We start from the raw sequence: 21,021 nt of genomic DNA, 5'->3' as shown, positions 1-21,021 counted from the left end.
ACATTTCTATCTGGTTTTCCGTTTATCATGAAGATCGTTTATCGTGTTTTGCGTTTATCAGGTCTATCGTGAAGAACGTTTATCAGGTTTTGCGTTTATCAGGTTTATCGTGTATCCTATCGTATCGTGCATCCTATTGTATCGTGCGTGTATCGTATTCTATCATTTATTATGTCAAGAATAACGTTGCGGGTACTGTACATGTACCAGCATTGGAGTTATTGCCCTTGAAAACATTTTTTGTAATTACGAATAAATGATAATCTATGATAATTATAAACTTTTTCAATAGCAATAGTTTACCTTTTTTTTTTTATTTCATCCAATGAATAAAATTCCTCTGGAAGATATATTTCTATCATATGCAAAGTTTCATTTAATAAAGATTTTTACAAAAACCTACGACATCTCATGAGGATCAATCAACGTTAATTAACCAAACTCCGCACAGCGTCAATTATAGAATAAATAAAATCCGACTAGACCACGGTGTCAGTTCCCGGAATTGATACTCCACATTCTAAATAGGAATTGAAATAGTATCCTGTTTCTGCATAACCAATGTTTCCAAAGGAAAACTCTTCTCCTGCCGAGCTCCGATAGTAACCTGCAAATCAAGATGTACTTTCTTGTATATGGATAGTTGTTAAGGATAATTTGTTAATTGTTCGGTATGTGTAAATATTGATCATTAATCGACCATTGACGTTTTATTCACTGGTGGGTTCCGTTTTACTATTGCCTATATAATTTTATCCCCCCCCCCCAAAAAAAAAACAATTCTACATCCCTTCATATTTATTGATAACAACAATTGAGGATATCATGACTATTGGGGCATGATATCTTAGGGACGAGATCAAAAGATCGATGTCTTGTAAAAAATCTAAATTCAAATAGTTAGGGGGTGGGGTAGGGGTAAAAACTTCCGTGAGATTCTGTCATTCGACATCGATTACACTTTAGTGAAAAAAGACAAATGACTGTTAAAAACAACATAATAATATTACATGTTAATGAACATTTAATAGTTTTAATGTACACTTTCATTGGTGAATAAACAGTAGAAAAGGTATACAGAGTGTTATTTATACTTGTATACTTTTACTTGTTGATTGATTAGTTTCAACATTCACCATATTTAGTTTTAAGAAGGGGTAAAAATTATGTGAATTCAGTTTTTTTCAGACAATGAACTTTTGATCTCGCCCCTTATATCAATAATTAAATTACTAAGAATTGATAACCAGCACTAAACTTATGACAAATAGGACGACTTCAGTTTGTCCATTGTCAGCTCGTCATCTCTATGTACAGTAGCAATATTCCATTATCACCTGCATATGGCGTTTATGTCTCTCAACTGATTCGGAACGCAAGAGCAGGCTCTACGTATGATCAGTTTTGAAATCGAGGCAAGCTACTGACAATTCAGTTGATGTTACAGGGTTTCAACAGTATACAGTTAAAGATCATATTTGAGGGAGTCAGTAAGATTCCAGTTCTCCGATAGTAAGCCGACAGGTGTATTTCCCGAGGCAAATCATAGATATAAGCTAAATGTATTCCATATATTGATATAAATTAGCACAGAACTATTGAAATTAAGAATCATAATTTTCTATATTATGACTTCAAATCATTGATATCAACAAGGAAATATTTATATCATGGAACGATAATCGGCAATAAATATCAACAGCACCCCATATAAAATGCATATAGGGTTTAATATCTATTAAAAGCAAACGATGACTTTAAGGTGCACCTGAAACAGCTGGAGAGTTAACGTAATCTCCCGCAGTTACCGCTGTGGATTCAGACCCGCCCACGAGTTCACAATGATCCTCCCCTGATCCATTCCCGTCTCCAATGTTTAAAAATGTCGTTGTTAAGTTAGCAGCAAGGAATAACTTGTACCTGAAATACAAGGAATCTAGACGTTACTGGTGACATTGTTTAATTTCGTGGATTTCAAATATCTATATGTATTCAGAAAGAGTGCCTTGTGTTTCATAATTTCAGTCCATTCCAATTAATGTATGTTCTGGATACATTCCACTCCAAGCAATCTGTCCGAGCGGAGTATGACCTTAACATATTCACAGAGTACATTCCACTCCAAGTAATCTGCCTGAGCGGAGTATGACCTTAACATATTCATAGAGTACATTCCACTCCAAGTAATCTGTCTGAGCGGAGTATGACCTTAACATATTCACAGAGTACATTCCACTCCAAGTAATCTTTCTGAGCAGAGTATGACCTTAATATATTTACAGAGTACATTCCACTCTAAGCAATCTGCCTGAGCAGAGTATGACCTTAACATATTCACAGAGTACATTCCACTCTAAGCAATCTGCCTGAGCAGATTATGACCTTAACATATTCACAGAGTACATTCCACTCCAAGTAATCTGTCTGAGCAGAGTATGACCTTAACATATTCACAGAGTACATTCCACTCCAAGCAATCTGCCTGAGTGGAGTATGACCTTAACATATTCACAGAGTACATTCCACTCCAACCAATCTGCCTGAGCGGAGTATGACCTTAATATATTCACAGAGTACATTCCACTCCAAGTAATCTGTCTGAGCGGAGTATGACCTTAACATATTCACAGAGTACATTCCACTCCAAGCAATCTGACTGAGCGGAGTATGACCTTAACATATTCACAGAGTACATTCCACTCCAAGCAATCTGCCTGAGCAGAGTATGACCTTAACATATTCACAGAATACATTCCACTCTAAGCAATCTGCCTGAGCAGAGTATGACCTTCACATATTCACAGAGTACATTCCACACCAAGCAATCTGTCTGAGCGGAGTATGACCTTAACATATTCACAGAATACATTCCACTCTAAGCAATCTGCCTGAGCAGAGTATGACCTTCACATATCCACAGAGTACATTCCACTCCAAATAATCTGTCTGAGCGGAGTATGACCTTAACATATTCACAGAGTACATTCCACTCCAAGCAATCTGTCTGAGCGGAGTATGACCTTAACATATTCACAGAGTACATTCCACTCCAAGTAATCTGTCTGAGCAGATTATGACCTTCACATATTCACAGAATACATTCCACTCCAAGTAATCTGTCTGAGCAGAGTATGACCTTAACATATTCACAGAGTACATTCCACTCTAAGCAATCTGCCTGAGCAGAGTATGACCTTAACATATTCACAGAGTACATTCCACTCCAAGCAATCTGCCTGAGCGGAGTATGACCTTAATATATTCACAGAGTACATTCCACTCCAAGTAATCTGTCTGAGCGGAGTATGACCTTAACATATTCACAGAGTACATTCCACTCCAAGTAATCTGTCTGAGCAGATTATGATATTCACATACTACATTCCACTCCAAGTAATCTGTCTGAGCAGAGTATGACCTTAACATATTCACAGAGTACATTCCACTCCAAATAATCTGTCTGAGCGGAGTATGACCTTAACATATTCACAGAGTACATTCCACTCCAAGCAATCTGTCCGAGCAGAGTATGACCTTAACATATTCACAGAGTACATTCCACTCCAAGTAATCTGTCTGAGCGGAGTATGACCTTAACATATTCACAGAGTACATTCCACTCCAAGCAATCTGTCTGAGCGGAGTATGACCTTAACATATTCACAGAGTATATTCCACTTCAAGTAATTTGTCTGAGTGGAGTATGACCTTAAAGTATTTATGGAGTACATTGGCGAAGCCACGGTACTTTTGATGTGGACGCCCGAGTAGGCAGGGGGTTTGGGGGCCGCCTTAAGGACCCCAATGGGTCTAAGACAAAGCCCTGGTGGGGGTCCAGGGGGTGACGCCCCGGAAGCTGATAAATTTTAGACGATTTCGATGTGTATATTCGACCCTCCTGAACGCATTTTACGTACACTTCATAAAATATCTTCATTTGTTTTGCCATGACTGACTCAACATGGAGCAATATCGGAAACTCTCCTTGTAAACTATAGGAGTGAATATAAACTGTATCCGTTAATAACAATTCCGGAGAGGACAAATATAATTGGCATAAATATTGCCCTTCACTACCTTTTGATATTTCTAAAATCTCTCTCTCTCTCTCTCTCTCTCTCTCTCTCTCTCTCTCTCTCTCTCTCTCTCTCATTTTGTTGTTGCAAAAATGATGTGGACGTTTGTGCATACAAACGTACGCCTGACTACGCGCCTGGAGTACATTCCATTTTAAGCAATCTGTCTGAGCGGAGTATGACCTTAGAATATGTACTGCGTACATCCCACTCCAAATGATCAGTCTGAACGGAGTGTACTAGTAACCGTAAAACATTTACAGGGTACACTTTAGTCCAAGTGGAGTATAACCATATAATGTTTACTGGGTACATTCCACTCTAAGTATCATGGCTATCATTTAGGATTCGTATCGCGATATTTTAAACTGTATTGCAATATGTTATGGCAATATTTAGAATGACAAATTACAACGAAAGCCTAAGAATGAGAAAGTCTACCTACATGTATTCTAAAAAAAAAATTAAAGGTTTTAATTTATCATTAAGAGGGGAAAAAAGATACAAAGATAAAATCGAAACTCTAAATGGTAAAAAAGAAGATAAAAATCCCCATTTGACGGATGAAAAAATCATAATATATAATTTTTTTAACTTTTTAAATGTGTCAACTATTTGTCTGGAAATGAAGAAATATTTAAATGCCAAAATACCAATTCAAAAAAACAAAAACAAAAAACTATTGCGATAATAACATTCTAAGAAATATATTGTGGCAACACACAGGAATATCGATATTACTGCCGAGCCCTAATCACTTCCATGATGAGTGAATAATTGATACCATTGTCCAGCCCTAAACACCATGCTGTATGTTTTCTCACAGGATTATTACTTGATTTTTGGACTATCTAGAAAGGGCTTATCAATTATCAGCTGTCAATATTCACAAAGTTGACATATACTGACAACGTAGAGTGCTTGAATAAGCTAAACTCTATTACCGAGTATTAAAAAATCTAAACATAATGCTAAAATTTCTAATATTTAATGTGATTCTAGCCTTGTACTACTGCACAACACCACAGCGAGGTAGGGAGCCGAGGTTAAAGCTGTTCTCCTGACAAGGGTTGTCCCTCCGCTACACCCATTAAAGGAATCGTCCAACGTCACGTTGTAGGCGTACCAGCAAGGGGGCGTGGCAGTCATACACTCTGTCAAACAGTCAAGAAGGAACATGGATATAAAAATACTGTATACCGTTCTTTTTCCCCGCTGCAGTTTGATATTTGCTATTTTCCCTGTAGAGATAAAACCTATCAGAGTTAAACTGTAGTGTATAAAACATAGCCGCTCTATACACTGTAGAGTGTACATAAACACTGTCAATTTCAATTCAGAACTACCTAGGTAACCAAGAGTGAAATTAAAGCTATAAATAGTACAATGACTATATTCAACCATCAACAAGGGTGAAATTAAAGCTATAAATAGTACAATGACTATATTCAACCATCAACAAGAGTGAAATTAAAGCTATAAATAGTACAATGACTATATTCAACCATCAACAAGAGTGAAATTAAAGCTATAAATAGTACAATGACTATATTCAACCATCAACAAGAGTGAAATTAAAGCTATAAATAGTACAATGACTATATTCAACCATCAACAAGAGTGAAATTAAAGCTATAAATAGTACAATGACTATGTTCAACCATCAACAAGAGGAAATTAAAGCTATAAATAGTACAATGACTATATTCAACCATCAACAAGAGTGAAATTAAAGCTATAAATAGTACAATGACTATGTTCAACCATCAACAAGAGTGAAATTAAAGCTATAAATAGTACAATGACTATATTCAACCATCAACAAGAGTGAAATTAAAGCTATAAATAGTACAATGACTATGTTCAACCATCAACAAGAGTGAAATTAAAGCTATAAATAGTACAATGACTATATTCAACCATCAACAAGAGTGAAATTAAAGCTATAAATAGTACAATGACTATATTCAACCATCAACAAGAGGAAATTTAGCTAGCAAGTTGTTTTGCAAAAGTGATTATTTTTGTCAGAAGGATCAAAATCTATTTGAGTGGTATTTTTTTGTAAAAATCCTGCTTAAATCCGTTTACATGAGGCGCTGCAGTGTTTATTTTGCTAATGTTCTTGCACTGACAAATTCGCAAACATTAATTATCTAATTAACAGGATGTTGTGGGACAAATTTAAGGTGTAGTTTATGTTGACGGTAAAATGGAAAGAGGTGTTTTATTACATTTTTTTATTATTGCATTTTGGGAGATTTTCTTCCCCCCCCCCTTTTTTTTCACCCCAATTTATAAATTTTTTATTTTTGTGAGGCTTTTTTTAGAGGGGCAGGGTCGCAAAATAGGGAAAAATCTCCCAATATGTAATAACTAAAATATTAACACCACATGATGATTTAAAAACACTATTCTGTAATTGTCCGATGAGTGATAATTTTCAATAAATCAATCGAATCTACTCCTCGGGTGCCTCACAATGCCACTGGTGTTGGGCGTACGTAACATCCGAGGAATTCCGATTACATGTACCAACCCACGGGAAGCAGTATGGACCAAGCTTCTGTGGATGATTCTAGCACATCCAAGTGACCTTCATTTTCCAGATAGGTGACCGTGCAGACTAAATATATTTGAGCAAGTTCCTTCCCATATAACCGCAAGCGTATGCGCATGATAAAACTACAAAGATAAATGAATAATTAGGTGTGAGGCTTTCCCCAGCTGTTAGATGACATTATTTGTCTAGACTAGTTATGCAGTCTTTGAATGTTGTTCACTGCAAGCTATATGCCCAGTTTGTATGTTTTGGGACTTTATCTCATTGTCTTTGTCGTTTTTTATTTGTTTGCATTCGTACTTTTTATTTTATTTTTATATCATAAGATACATGGTTGAAAATAGGAAGTACTGAAACGCAAAAATGCATTAAAGTTTAAAAGATGTCGTCATCGACATTCACTTCTGGTCGATACATGTGTGGCTTAGGTACAAGCGGACTTATGCAAAATTAAGTCTCTCAAAACTCCTACACTTCCAAAACTAGACTGACCTGGCTCCGGCGGTATCTGCACTCCACACTCATACCAGGAGTTACTGTACCAGCCACTGCCTCCTCCGATAGCTTGTATATTGAACTCTTGGCCTAAGCTACTGCGGGCATACCCTAAAAAAAAAAACCACCGTGAACCACAACACTCACATGAGCCAGCTTGCTTATAAATACAGAAAAGATGCATATAATGGTATGCCTGATACTACTGTCTCCGAAAGTAACGTGTCTCGCAAAGTTTACAATGACAACCTGGACATTTTATATGTCTGCGAAATATCGAAGTCAATGTACAAGGAATCTCAACTGCAATTTTATATTAGAAGATACATCTGTGAATTTAAAATGTATTCTCCAAGTTGTGTTCTGTTATATGTGATGAAAAATGACAATAACCAGCTGCAGGAGAAAAGGTAACTGGTCGCTCAGAATGAGAAAGCAGTGTTTATGTTGAAGAATGGGGAGCATATATCCCCCCCCCCCCCCGAAAAATTATAAATGAAGGTTACACGATAAAGTGTGATTATTTCTGCTTTAAGTTGGGATACCACTTAACTAATTTGCGGAAACGAAACTTTTTTTTTTAAATACCTAGACACACACGGTACTATAAAATGTTAGAATTCAGTTGTATGTTATTGGTATCAGTAGATTAGATTGCATCACCACTCTTATTACAAAATTTTCAGCTGTTCAAATATCGGAATTTGTTAAATTTGGTAGTCATGATATTTGGTATGCTTACAAAGATAACATTTCTTTACGTCCTCCATTTTTTCGATTGTCGTCGTCTTTCGCCGAAAATGACATCATGAATAATTCTAGTACTATTGCATCTAACAGACATTTGCCAAATCTATCTTCTTTTTTTTTTTTTCTTTTTTGAAACATGTGTCTGTAGTAACAATATTATTACATCTTTTAAAGCCAGTATGAAGGTCTGCCAAATATAATCCTATGCTCGGCGCTTACGGCCATTGAGCAGCGAGGGTTCCTTAGCGTGCCACACCTACTATGACACGGAACATCCGTTTTTAAGATCATCTCCGATGACCCGTGACATTTACACCTGATGCCGAGCGTTTGGTGATGGAACTGTCACTACCTGTTTTATCGACTTAGGTCTGTCGCGGCCGGGATTCGAACCCCAACCTTCCGCATGCGGGGCGAACGCTCTAGCTCTAGACCACAACGGTGGTTTAACTGTAGGTAAGAAGTTTCAGTCGGAAGAAAAGAAAACTACATATACCTGTAAGTGAGGGGGCGTTCGAATGGTCTCCGGGAAGAACGGCGTTCGAATCTAAGCCACCCACCAGCTGACAGTGGTCTTCACCCTGACCGGATCCGTCACCCACATTTAAAAATGTATCGGTCAAATTAGCTCCCAGGAATATTTTGTACCTGTAAATAAAATGGAGATAGATCACATTCTCGGTCATATAGCTTTCCTGATAGTCAGTAGTTACCTACATCCTGTGAGAAGCGATCTTAGTATATATAATTCTAAGAATTTCTGAGCGAACACCCTGGATTCAGAGGTAGGCTACATGTAGTTACTAACTATAGAATCCCATCGTCGCTAGGCATACTGAGTCCGGGAATAACTACCCTCGTACAGTGTACTTCAAACTGATTTGACGTTGTGTGAACGGAGACAACGGATTTCATTTGCGACGATGTAGAATCCACGCGTTTTTTCGAAGCGAAGTGTATATTTTCTCTGATATCAACGCTTTTAAATTTATTAAAATTCTGATTTTTATCGCGGCATAAGTGAGGGTCGCTTCTTTCTTTTCTCCTCTCTTTTTGCATCTTCTTCCCCTTACCTTTCCTTCCGTCGTTCCCTCTCCCGCCAGTTCCCTTCCCCCTTTTTGCACTGTCAATCCCAGCTAAGTACTTTTTAATTCGATATAAAGTCTGAAGTATTTACAAGTACATTTGTATTGCAATTTAAAAAAAAAAAATGAAATATTTTTTTTTCTTTTTAACAATAAAAAAAAATTAAATTTGCCAAATTATTCACCTGGTGTTAATGTAAGGACCTGAACTGTCAGAATATATCTTCATAGTTTTAACAGCTAAAGCCACAACAATTCACGATATTGGATCCCTTTCTTTTTGCACCCGGGCTTCTTTTAAAGTATTTGATTTATCTAAGATATTCAGAAATGCACGTATTTCATTTCACATCTCTTAGCTAGCGAAGATGGGAGATGAAAGTAAGCGAATCGGATCTTGGCTAGCGAAGGTGGGAGATGAGAGTACGCGAATCAGACTCTTGGCTAGCAAAGATGGGAAATGAGAGTAAATGAACCAGACACTTGGTAAGCGAAGATGGGAGATGAGAGTAAGCGAATCGGACACTTGGCTAGGGAAGATGAGGGTAAGCGAATCAGACACTTGACTAGCGAAGATGAAGGTAAGCGAATCCAATACTTGGTTAGCGAATGTGGGAGATGAGAGTAAGCGAGTCAGACTTAGTTAGCGAAAATGAGAGACGAGAGCAAGCGAATCGGACACTTGGATAGCGAAAATGAGAGTAAGCAAATCGGACACTTGGCTTGCTAAGATGCAATTCACCTTGTCGGACTGCAGAGCACCACCCCAACTAAGGGAGCTGAAGTAAATTGCGTTTGCTTGACGTATTTCTTGCCGCCATTGCAACCATTCCATGCAGTGTCATGAACAAAGTTGTACTCATACCAGCAGGATGTTGTAGTGTTGAAGCACGCTATGATAGAAAAAAATAAAAGAAAAAGAAATAATGTAATTTTCAAATAAGAAATTCCACGTGTCGGACACACGTATTATCAATAAATATACATGTACAAATTAAGAAATGGCGTTAGCGCTTCATGAAAAGTATCGTGAAGTATTGCAGTTTGAACATACCCTTATGTATCATTATATTATCATTACATTCCATGCTCATTTCTGTTGGAGTTCCAAGTGACTAAAATAAACGCACTATATTTATCAAGATTCATATGCACATTGTTTACAACTGTAGCGCGTTCATAAAGAAATGGCTACCATTAGTTTTACAATATCAAAGACATGATCATTGAAAATTCAAATATTGTTACGTACTTCACAGAAAGTTGGATACATATACACTGTATATATGCATTTGCAAAGTATTCACCAATTTGTCGGTTTAATCGTCAGGCGCGTAGCCAGACAGAAAATGAAGTGTACGCAAAGTAAGGCAGGGGGTCTGGGGGCCGCCTTGAGACCCCCAGTGGGTCCAGGGCAAAGCCCTGGTGGGGGCCCAGGGGACGAAGCCCCCGAAAGCTCCTGGGTTTTATTGATTACAATCACCAATTTTTTTAGTATACAACGGGTTTTTTGGCTGTCAATTTCCGAAACAAACGAATTCAAACAAGACAGAAAAAGAATCACAGATTTGTTTTAGGAAGCTTGATATTACCAAATCACCAAATGTTAATTGACACTTGCTTTACGAACTGCGTTGATTTATTTTTTAGTTGTTGTCGACAGGTGTATGAGTAGAGTATAGACACACATGGTATATATTGCTAATAACAAAGGGTATTCCAAATCCATCTACTTAATGTACATAAATGGTGTACATTAAAATCGATTCGACATTTGCTGGACCAGGTATTAATAAGGGAATTATGGATACGTGTACAACACAGACCTAATTTCCGGAAAGGGGGACCCACATATGAAATTGAAGTATTACAGTCATTTTGGGTGCCAAATCTGGATTTTTATTAACGCTATTTTGTAAATTTGTGGGAGGAGGGGGGGGGGGCTCCCCTTGAATCCACCACTGATATCTCTTTATTTGGGATGGGAATTTGCAATTACATTCACTCTATTATTATTATTAGTATTTGGTAAGTTCTTACCTTTGAGGAAATCGGAAACCATCTAATTTTTTCCACAACCCCTGTAATCAAGCATTTTTTACATTTGTGTCCCGGGGATCACTCACACTGAGTAAATTAATGTCCGGATAATCCGGTGTGTTGTTTGATTCATTTGAATTGGATTTTTCCGGAACTGCTGAACAGCTTTGTGTTGATGACGACGGCGATGGTAGTGTTGATGATTTTAGGGATTTGAAATTCTAGAAGCTTTTTAAATTGGATTGAATAGACATGATGATTGGAGTTAATCATAAATCGGAAATACATAGCGCAAAGTTACACTTAAGGCAATGACACAAAAATGTAAAATAATTTCTCCGAATTGCTCTCTCTCTCTCCCTTTTTTTTTTTTTTTTTTTTTTTTAAATAATGTGTACACATTTGCGTACTTGCGTATAGGCAGCTACGCGCCTGATCGTTGTATTGACTATACATAAATAATTCTATTTATTATGTTTAAGGGTTTTGTAAAATGTAAAACTTATACAGTACCAATTTGGATGCACCAGATGCACATTTCAACAAATAATGGCTCTTCAGTGATGCTCAAGCCGAAATTATGGAAATCCGAAATAGCAATAAACTTGTAAGAGCTAAAAGGAAAATATGTTGCAGAGAGAGAGAGAGAGAGAGAGAGAGAGAGAGAGAGAGAGAGAGAGAGAGATGAAAATTATCATTTTTCAAAATTGGTGTTTGTTGCAATTTCTAATTACATCGGAGATAGTGGATTTGATATCAAAGTCTACTTCGGATTTATGACTATATGGTATTGCAATCTGTAGGTTAGTATACATGTATAATGTAGTGAAACACTCAATGTTAAGCTGTTTCCAGAAGGGATAATCTGATAGTCCCATTTGATGGAGACAAAAGTTCATCCTTGTAGCTGTAAATCTGACGTACACTGACCAGGTCTATCGTATGTCTTCTCTCGTGAGATTTCCTGACAATGTTCCTGTTTTATCTCGATATCTGTGGAGTACCATTATTAGAATTTCTTATGCAAAAGCCAGCTAAACCTGGAATTTACCCTCAAGCAATGAGAGCGAAGTCAACGTAGATTCAACGCAATATCAACATCTTTTACTCAGTGACCTTGACCGTGTTAACATGACCTTGATTCACAATCATAGCACACTTTAGACTATGGAACACAGCGCAGATACATGGACACGATTTCAACCTTATTGCCGTGTTACAATGTACAGTGTATGATATTGCCCGTGACACTATTTAATGTAAGTTATCATTTCAAATTAGTTTTATATACATGTATATATGTCGCCTTGTAAGAACAATCTAAGAATATTTTCCTCATAAAGTTTACAGATCAGGCTAGGTCATAAAATCTCCGTTCAGTTTTTCTTTTTTAAATCCAGAGTTTACTACATTTTAAGTTAAGCTAGATAGATAATTAAATTAATAGCATATTCAATCAATAGTTCTAATGTTATATACAAATTGTACAAGAAATGCTTTCTAGACATACCAATTTTTTAAAGAGTTGTATTTTTTTTTCTCGGTTTGTTTGGATGTGCACGTTTGTGTGTGGGTTTTTCCCCTCGTAAAATTCAATTAAACAGTTATTGACAATAGGATCACGCTCGTCCATTTCCGTAACCGTATTTTGCTGTTACGGAAATAGCCGAGTAGTTACAATTGGTTTATTGAATGACTTACCAACAAAATCAATTCCAAAATTCAAAAGTTTTCGTTTGTAATTACATCTGATTTCTACACGAAACTCGTTATTCCACTTTCTGTCAAAAGCAATAATATTTGAATGGAACTTGATAAATTGTAAATAATCAATCATATTTATTCTAGACGAAACTGAGACAGTCTTTATCAATGCCATAAAAGCAAATAGATTTTCTATCACACAAATTCTAAACTTCATGGGAGGGTCACGGATAATTAGAATTGAAGTGGTACAGTTAACGCTATGATTACAGGAATTCTACCTAGGGGGCAAGTTATCCCCGTTGTGATGAGTAAATGATTTTTTTTTCCAAATACAATGTAGTAATCAGATCCTAATGTGTTTCATCCTCATTAAAAGAAAAACAATGCCGAGCAAATCGATCGTTTTACATGTGTTTTCGATGCATTCTTGTTGATTTCGCATTGTTATATTGTTATTGGTTTCATATATATATATATATATATATATATATATATATATATATATATATATATATATACATATAATATTTGAAATTATGCTTCACCTGGTGGCGGGGGATCGGGTGCGATGGTAACTCCACACTCGTACCACGAGTTGTAGTAGTTAAAGGAGTCTTGATAACCTATCGGTCCGATGGAAAACGCCTCTCCCCAGTTCGAGCGGAAGTATCCTGAAAATTTACAACTCTTGTTCTGTACAGTATAGCTGTATTATATTTTTTTCAAATTTTATTTTGGCGTAAACTATTTTTGAAAGTTACTTTAAAACTGTTTGAAATGTATTGCAAAAAACAAAACAAAAAACACTATACTTGGCATAAAAACTGCTTATACAATAATGTATTATTTCCCATAAGAAAGAAACAGAAATTGTCATTGTTTATATGTTTATAGATAAGATTTGACTGTTGGAAAATTTACATGAAATATACGAACTGGAAAGCATACCAAACTGTTGCTTCCCAGAATCAGTAGCACAAAATCAAGTTTTTAGTGGACAGTTTTGAAACCTGTCATTATAACTCTTACAATACACATACCCGTTACGTCTGGAGCACTCGAAAAATCATTTGCAGTCACAGCATTTGACTCAGATCCACCCACGAGCTCGCAATGATCCGCCCCTGATCCCGCGCCATCCCCAATGCTTAAAAACTGGCTAGTAAGATTCGATCCCAACACAATTTTGTACCTTCGAAAACGAATTTACTATGATTATAACTTTAAAATAATTAATTTTCAGTGATGTGCACGATGGAAAGAAACTTATATTTATGGAGCGCCAAATTAACATAATAAGCTCAGAAACTTGAAGATATCTTTATATCGTCAATTCATTTGATGCACACAACAATTCAGTTATTTAGATCTCTTCAAATTATTAATGATCTATACAAGTCTGAACCATTGCGTGCATTAATATGCAGTTATGAACTAACTACTAGTAACTTAGGGAAATATTTGGTTATTTTGCAGCCAAAAAATAAATAAATACGATTACAATTACAAATTCAATAATATGTAATATTGTTACACCATGTGTGCAAATGTATTACCTGTATATATTTATACTTTGTATATGAATTGCTATGTCAATCAGATGTTATGTCTCACGGAATTTATAAGACACTAAACTAGTTGAAGTGTTGATAGCATTCATTATTTCTGCTGACTATAATTGAATTGTTGTTCAAATGAATTGATGTTATCAACAATTGAATTGATACGCGCTACAATTTAATTTTAGAGAGCACTAATTCAATTGGTACGCGCATCAATTCAATTATAATGCCCGCAATAATTGAATTATTGTTCTTTTAAATTACATTGTAGCGCCCGATAATTCAATATTAAGGTGTGCAATAATTAAATTATTGCTCTCTTCAATGAAATTAAATATATCATTTATTGAATTTGATGTGCGCAATATTTGTTTTTAAAGAGAACAACTATATATTTAGAGATAGTATCAATTCAACATATCCACAATTGAATTTCTTTAATTGAAGTATTGCTCTCTTTAAAAGAATTGATGCGCGCATTAATTCCTTACACAAAATTGTTGTAAATAATTAAAGATATATTCAATTGAATTTAATAAAGATCATTAAATCATTTAATGCCGAGCTCCAAATAAAATTTTGCGAGCAATAATTCCACCACATTGATGCGTGCTTCAATTTGAATTGGTGAGAGCAATAATTGAATTAAAGAATGCTATAAGCTTTGATAGTTTTAAAATATTATCAAACTTTTAAAATTCACAGTTAAGTTGGTGATGACAAGTAGATGACCCCTATCGTTATAAAGGGTCAAAGGTCGAGGGGTTTTCTATCATTCAGAGAATTTTACCTGATATTGATCAAACGTCCTAGGCAAGTTTGTCATTACCTGGAAATCCTATATTCAGGTCAAAAGGTCAAAGGTCATACGGTTGTCTGCCAAACATACTCGGTGCTTTAATTTCTGTCCGAGGGAACACTATTATTCTATTTATTCTTTGAACTTTATACAAAGGTTGATCATGACGAGTAGGCGAGCCCTATTGAAATTTAGGTCACCATTTAAATAAAAATACATACAATGTATAAGTTTTAATTTATGTGAAATGGGGCATATGATTTTTTCAGAATTTTTTAACATAACACCTGTGGCAAAGACCTTGATAACACATGTGATATTACCGAAAGGCAACAGTTACTGGTGACGACAGTAAAGAACGGTGACGTACCTTGTGGGGCTACAGAGAACGACTCCCACGAATGGTGCGGAGGGATACTGAGTTCTGCGGACGTATTTAGTTCCCCAGGGACACCCATCAAATGAAGTGTCGTAGTCAAAGTTGAACTGCTTCCAGCATGACTCGGTAGTGTCAAAGAAGTCTGAAATATATTTAGCAATACAGAAATCTAACAATACAGAAATCAAATAATTATGACCTTGCTGAAATGATGCCATCTTGTGGTCGATTTCCTAGTGGTAGAATATCGTATCTAAATTAACACTATAAATATTTCATGGAACCTAACATTAAAATCCACATGTATGCTCAGTCATATTGAATAAAACAATACAATGTCAATTTACGTACATTATGTATATCATGTGAAGTAACCTATCGATATTGATTTTGAAGTACATCAAATTAAAAAATATATCAAATTCAATATAAACAAAATCGGTTTATAGATTAGAGGGTCACCACAAAACGGATGACCTCGTTGTACAACCTTTACTGAATATGACCTTGATGTTTACCTCTTCACTCAAAAGTACTAGTAATCATCAGACTCTGATTCGCAAATAAAATCGTTCCCATAAAACAAAACTACTGTTTATTCTTTTCTAAAAGTAACCTTAATCAATGACCCCTTGACTTAAATCTGGTTAAAACAAATCGATCATCACAGCTGTAATCTCTGGCGGAGCCCGAAATCTGCAATATACCCTTTCCGTATGCGGTGTTGATATTCGATTACGTTCTTCTGGAGACAGTGATAAGCATAAATCTATGCAGCTGATGACTTCCTGGAAAACTTGTCAAACTCTTGTCAAAAGCGCATGGATTTACAGAGAGAAATATGACTCTTGAAATTTGAGAACCTGATGAAGCGCACGAAGAGGCGGACGATGACCAAGTTCCGTCGCTCTTGCAGGTAGAGGTCAAGGTAATCGAAGGGTCCAAGTTACAAGTGTAGGTGAGAACAGATCCGATCTTGGTGGCTGTGACCTTGACCGAGGTAGTATTAGCGTCAGGGTGAAATTCAGGACAATCTACAATAGATTTATTTATACAGGTGAGCCAAGGTGAAATTCAAGACAATCTACAATAGATTTATTTATACAGGTGAAATTTATCGAGGTGTAAATGTAAGTAAATATTCTTTTGAAATGTACGAATCAAGAATTTTTATCATCATTATTTTGTGTTTGGCTTTAATAATTTACACCATAAATGAAACGCTGACATTTTTTCCCCATCTTTTTGGAATTCCCTTTGAATAGGTATCCTTCTCTACTCAAATAAAACTCAAAACTACTACGATATGTGTATAATCATGAAAATTTCCATTTTTCCTATTTATTTCACTTTTGTGACTAAACCATATTTCACTACATGATATCAGTTTTGGGGAATATTCCAATACACATTTTTAACAATAAAATTAGAATAGTAACCTGATATGAAGCACTTTGTCCCGGTAGCAGCTTGAACGCAACTCCCACGAGGTGAACAGGATCCACTGCACGTATCTAAATACTCCTAGAAAGTTAGACATAACTATATCAAACTATTGTTATTTATAGACTAGTATTTGGAAAGGTTAGGAAGGGGGGTATTAAAACACCTCAAAGGTCATAACAAATCAAATTTTCTTTCATCGGAATTTTTCAGCCCCTAAAATAAAAATAACAAGGGACCCACTAACGATGTTCAGTCCATCTTATTTGCATCGACATCGATTGGATTACGTGTAATTATTGATATAGTAACAAAAACAGGGGCAAGAGCGGGATAGTCGGGTCTGGCTTAAGGATAAGATAAAAACTAGCTCGCCACTAACCTAGTTATGTTGTAGTTTGATCGCCGGGAACCTAAGCAATGACAAAAATCATTTGGGGTCAGTGAAATTACATTTAACATTGATGACTTGCTTAACTGTTATACGGGGCCAATCATGCCTTTGCCAATAAAAAGCCGTTATATGACGTCCATCATGAATTTATGATCGTTTGGAAAGATCAGGGGCGGATCCAGGAATTGCAGTTACAGGGGGCGACACTTTATGAGGCAGGGGGTCTGGGGGCCGCCTTGAGGTGGGGGTCCAGGGGGCGAAGCTCGCGAACCTTTTACAGATTCTATAGGGTTTGAAATATTCTTATTTAGTCATTTGAACTATTTTCTATCATTTTAGTAAGGTGAAATTAATAAAATGACCCAAATTTTAAGGGTTTTTGGGAAAAATTAAGTTCTCCCAATAAAGTAATTCAAGAAATCAAAAGATTTTGTCATTCATTTCTCCGGGAGTGGAAGAAATTATTGCTTCTTTTATCGTTTAGTATATTTTCCTAAACAAGATACCGCGATTTAACTTAAATTTGAAAAATTTAGGGGGGACTGCGCCCCCCCCCCCCCCCCCTTATATTCGCCACTGAAGATGTTTTGCATGCTGCTACAATTTTAAAGAAATTTTCAGTTTTGTCGACACAAAGCAAAATCCATGGCGGTAAATTTACATTGTAGTATTTTTATCAAGTTTGGTGACTTTTCATACAGCCTTTCAATTTTGTCTCAGTCAATCAAAAGTTAGGCTGCGTCTGATAATTATATGCAATGCCCTTACAGTAACAATACTTCTTTTGGGTCTAAGTAAAGAACATTTATTCCAAGATTAGAAAAGTTGTTCGAAAAGAAGAAGATTGCGTTTCAGATAACAAGGAACAGAGATTTTAAAACACGTATAACATAATACAATTTTATGAGTTCTCTGAACATTTGTCATATGATTAACATTCAGGTAAAGGACTTATCATTACAATCAATAAGACGTCATGGGGGCCATTTTGGAAATCTGACGAACATGCCTGGGAAGTCCGATTACCTCAGCACGATTTTAAAGTTTGGTAATTTGTTATGAAACCGTTTCGGATTATGTTTCAGTCGATTAGAATCAAAATGACACCCATGGGTGTAAGTATTGGAAGAGGAAAGACGTTAACTAATACGACAATAGCAGATACTAAATATCTTCCTAGCAATGACATAACATCTTCATGGTGAGAGGAAATTCATCTTACATTTCATCCCAAAACAAATTCCTATTTGAAGAGGGAAAAATCTAAAATATTGAATTTTTTAAAAGTAAAACAGAAAAAATGTTTTTATCGAATTCGTATTATTTTACCTTTTCAAAAATATCTGCGCGTGATTTTTTATTTTTTAATTTTGATGGGGAAATACATCTGTACTGTAATTATACGTTTTCACAGTGCATTGAATTTTAACATGCATGTAGTTTGAGATCTAGAGCTGTTTGAAGACAACAACTGAGAAGAAAAACTTCCTACAGTGCAAGATACGCACGTAGACTGCATTGATGGGGGAAATTTGAAAAATCTCAGCAAGACTTTAAAAACTTACATATCTAATTGTTTATATAATAGGACGGAAGAAACTGTAATAGACCCAACTGTAATTCGAACCCAGGACCCTTAAATACTGGTGCTCAACCAACTGCTACCCCCTCCCCCTTAATTGTTTTCGCCCTAAAAGAAGTCTATCTTTTCCATGGTGGACATTTATTTTTTACCTAGCAGTTGCCAAAATATGGACCAGGCCAGGATTTAAACCTGGGACCAAAAAAAAAATTTTAAAAAATGCGGGTTTTGTCGATTTTGAACTTGATCAGATCGGTCAGACCGCTTCTTCTTCTAATCATTCTAATGCATATATTTCTTCTTTCCCCAATGGTTTTTAGAATAATAAGATCCCGTGGGAATATTGAGTCATATACTGAAAAAAAGGCAGTACAGTGCTTTTTTAATATCGGAGCACAGGCGCACCCTTGAACTGCACGAACAAATCACGAATAAGCGGAATTAAAGAATTAAAGAATTTCAAAGAAAGCATACTAGAAATGAACTTTTAAGTAACTTACTTGTGGTATTTGACTTCGTTGGACGTAGATGTATTCAGCATCTGACGTCAGATTAGACGGATTCGTTGTTCCATCGCGGAAAGAGAGTTCGCACTCCAAACGGATTCTATGAAAATTGAGCGAAGCACAGGACACTCTCTTCGAACACTGCTTAACGCACATTTCCATTCCGATCGGGGAAATTTTCTCCATAACAAATCCAGATAGGCGTGTGTCGGGGATAAATATGTTATAAATTCCAGCATTAACATCATGCCCGATTAACACCAGAAAACACACGTTCAAAATAGTGAACATTCCCATTTTAATATATTATGATTTCTGAATTTTTAGAACGAATAACGGTATATTTACGTCCCAACATTTGAAAAATTGCCAATATTATTACGTTACGAGTAAAGAATATACTTTCTCTAGATAAATAGTTTGTTTAATCAATCAATGAAATGACAGCAGTACCTGATTCAATTGACAAACCGTTATATGCTGGTTATATCGGCATTATAGAGAAACAACATGTGGTATATCTTTGAAGTCAAGTTTTCAAACGTAGTGGACTTATTGGTTGATGCAGTCCCTGAGAATAAAACATAAGTCGATTTACACGTAAATAAAAGAAGTACAAGCAAATACATGTGTGACGTATGCAAGCCATGAATATTTCATCAACCAAATTTCAAGTTTTAAATTGCTATATATGGAACCGATCTTTTATCAAATACCGGTAAATACTGTGACGGATAAATGGAAGTTAGTTAGCTACATGTAGTTATCGTTATATAGATTTAAATATAAAAAATATGAATATAGAAAAAATTAGTCGAAGATTTCATGTTTCTCCCAAATCGCATTCGCTCTACGGCTCTTAAACACTGATTTTTTTTCTATATTCCAAGGACTTATCACATATAAATAAATATATATATATATATATATGTGTGTGTGTGTGTGTGTGTGTGTGTGTGTGTGTGTGTGTGTGTGTTGGGATCAGCTCTTTGGACGAATAAGGCATGTCCTAATTTGCTCCACTTTTAACATTGATTGGCAAGCCTAAAGACCAAAAAACATGTAGTCTACGTTGTAAATTTTATACGTTTGTAGATTAGTGTAGTTGTAGTGCTAGATGTATTTATATGTAGTTTTTCTTATTATTCTCTGTTGATATTGGCCACATTATGTAATTCTTTTCGTTTGTCCTGAAGAAGGGACGGGTCGTCCCGAAAATTTGACAATCTGGTTCTGTCGTTGGTCATTTATATATATATATATATATATTTCAAAACTATTTTAAAATGTAACGCCTGAGGATTATAAAATGAAAGCGCTTGCGTTAAATTTTTAACTTTGTGTACTGTTTATTCTATTTCTTTTAATATTTTATACCGGACACTGTGATTTTTTTTAAAAACACAATTTGGACATATATATATATATATATATATATATATATATATATATAATTTTTGGCCCAGTTCAGGATCACATTTTCATTAACGATTGCTGGCGGTATACATAACGCATAATCCACACACATAATTATGTTTCAATCTTCTTGTGAAAAGATTAGAAATTACTCTAATGAAAAATAAATTAAATTATCTCAAATTCATTGTTAATATCACCGGTCTTTGCACTTTCCATAACCG

The 21,021-nt window shown here is 35.7% G+C and overlaps 1 protein-coding gene across 2 annotated transcripts; it reads right to left on the bottom strand.

Annotated features, from left to right (window-relative positions):
* Positions 1-295: 295 nt before the first annotated feature.
* Positions 296-19,853, bottom strand: LOC125675693 (uncharacterized). 2 transcript variants are annotated; one of them, XM_056160471.1, is made up of 12 exons: positions 19,376-19,853; positions 16,896-16,980; positions 16,320-16,490; positions 15,448-15,598; positions 13,757-13,908; positions 13,262-13,387; positions 9,712-9,862; positions 8,381-8,532; positions 7,132-7,245; positions 5,080-5,230; positions 1,769-1,920; positions 296-607 (listed from the first exon to the last, which is right to left on the bottom strand). In XM_056160471.1, exons 1-12 carry the CDS (start codon positions 19,676-19,678, stop codon positions 480-482), a joined length of 1,836 nt encoding a protein of 611 aa, XP_056016446.1. In that variant the 5' UTR covers positions 19,679-19,853; the 3' UTR covers positions 296-479. The 2 variants fall into 2 exon arrangements, with proteins under 2 accessions (XP_056016446.1, XP_056016447.1); XM_056160472.1 differs by lacking the exon at positions 13,262-13,387.
* Between the last annotated feature and the right edge of the window lie 1,168 nt (positions 19,854-21,021).

Source organism: Ostrea edulis, chromosome 3, assembly GCF_947568905.1.
Source record: "Ostrea edulis chromosome 3, xbOstEdul1.1, whole genome shotgun sequence".
NCBI classification, from domain to species: Eukaryota; Metazoa; Mollusca; class Bivalvia; order Ostreida; family Ostreidae; genus Ostrea; species Ostrea edulis.
Note: the sequence above shows the minus strand (reverse complement) of the source record. Positions and strands in the feature narration are given on the sequence as shown.

What these genes read in the sequence shown, in the direction of transcription:
- LOC125675693 (XM_056160471.1), bottom strand. Translation starts at nt 19,678, where the DNA reads ATGGGAATGTTCACTATTTTGAACGTGTGTTTTCTGGTGTTAATCGGG. An exon ending in GTGCTCTGCAGTCCGACAAG is followed by an intron (nt 8,533 to 9,711) that starts GTGAATTGCATC and finishes TTTTATTTACAG; the next exon opens with GTACAAAATATTCCTGGGAG. An exon ending in TAACTCTCCAGCTGTTTCAG is followed by an intron (nt 608 to 1,768) that starts GTGCACCTTAAA and finishes CTTGATTTGCAG; the next exon opens with GTTACTATCGGAGCTCGGCA.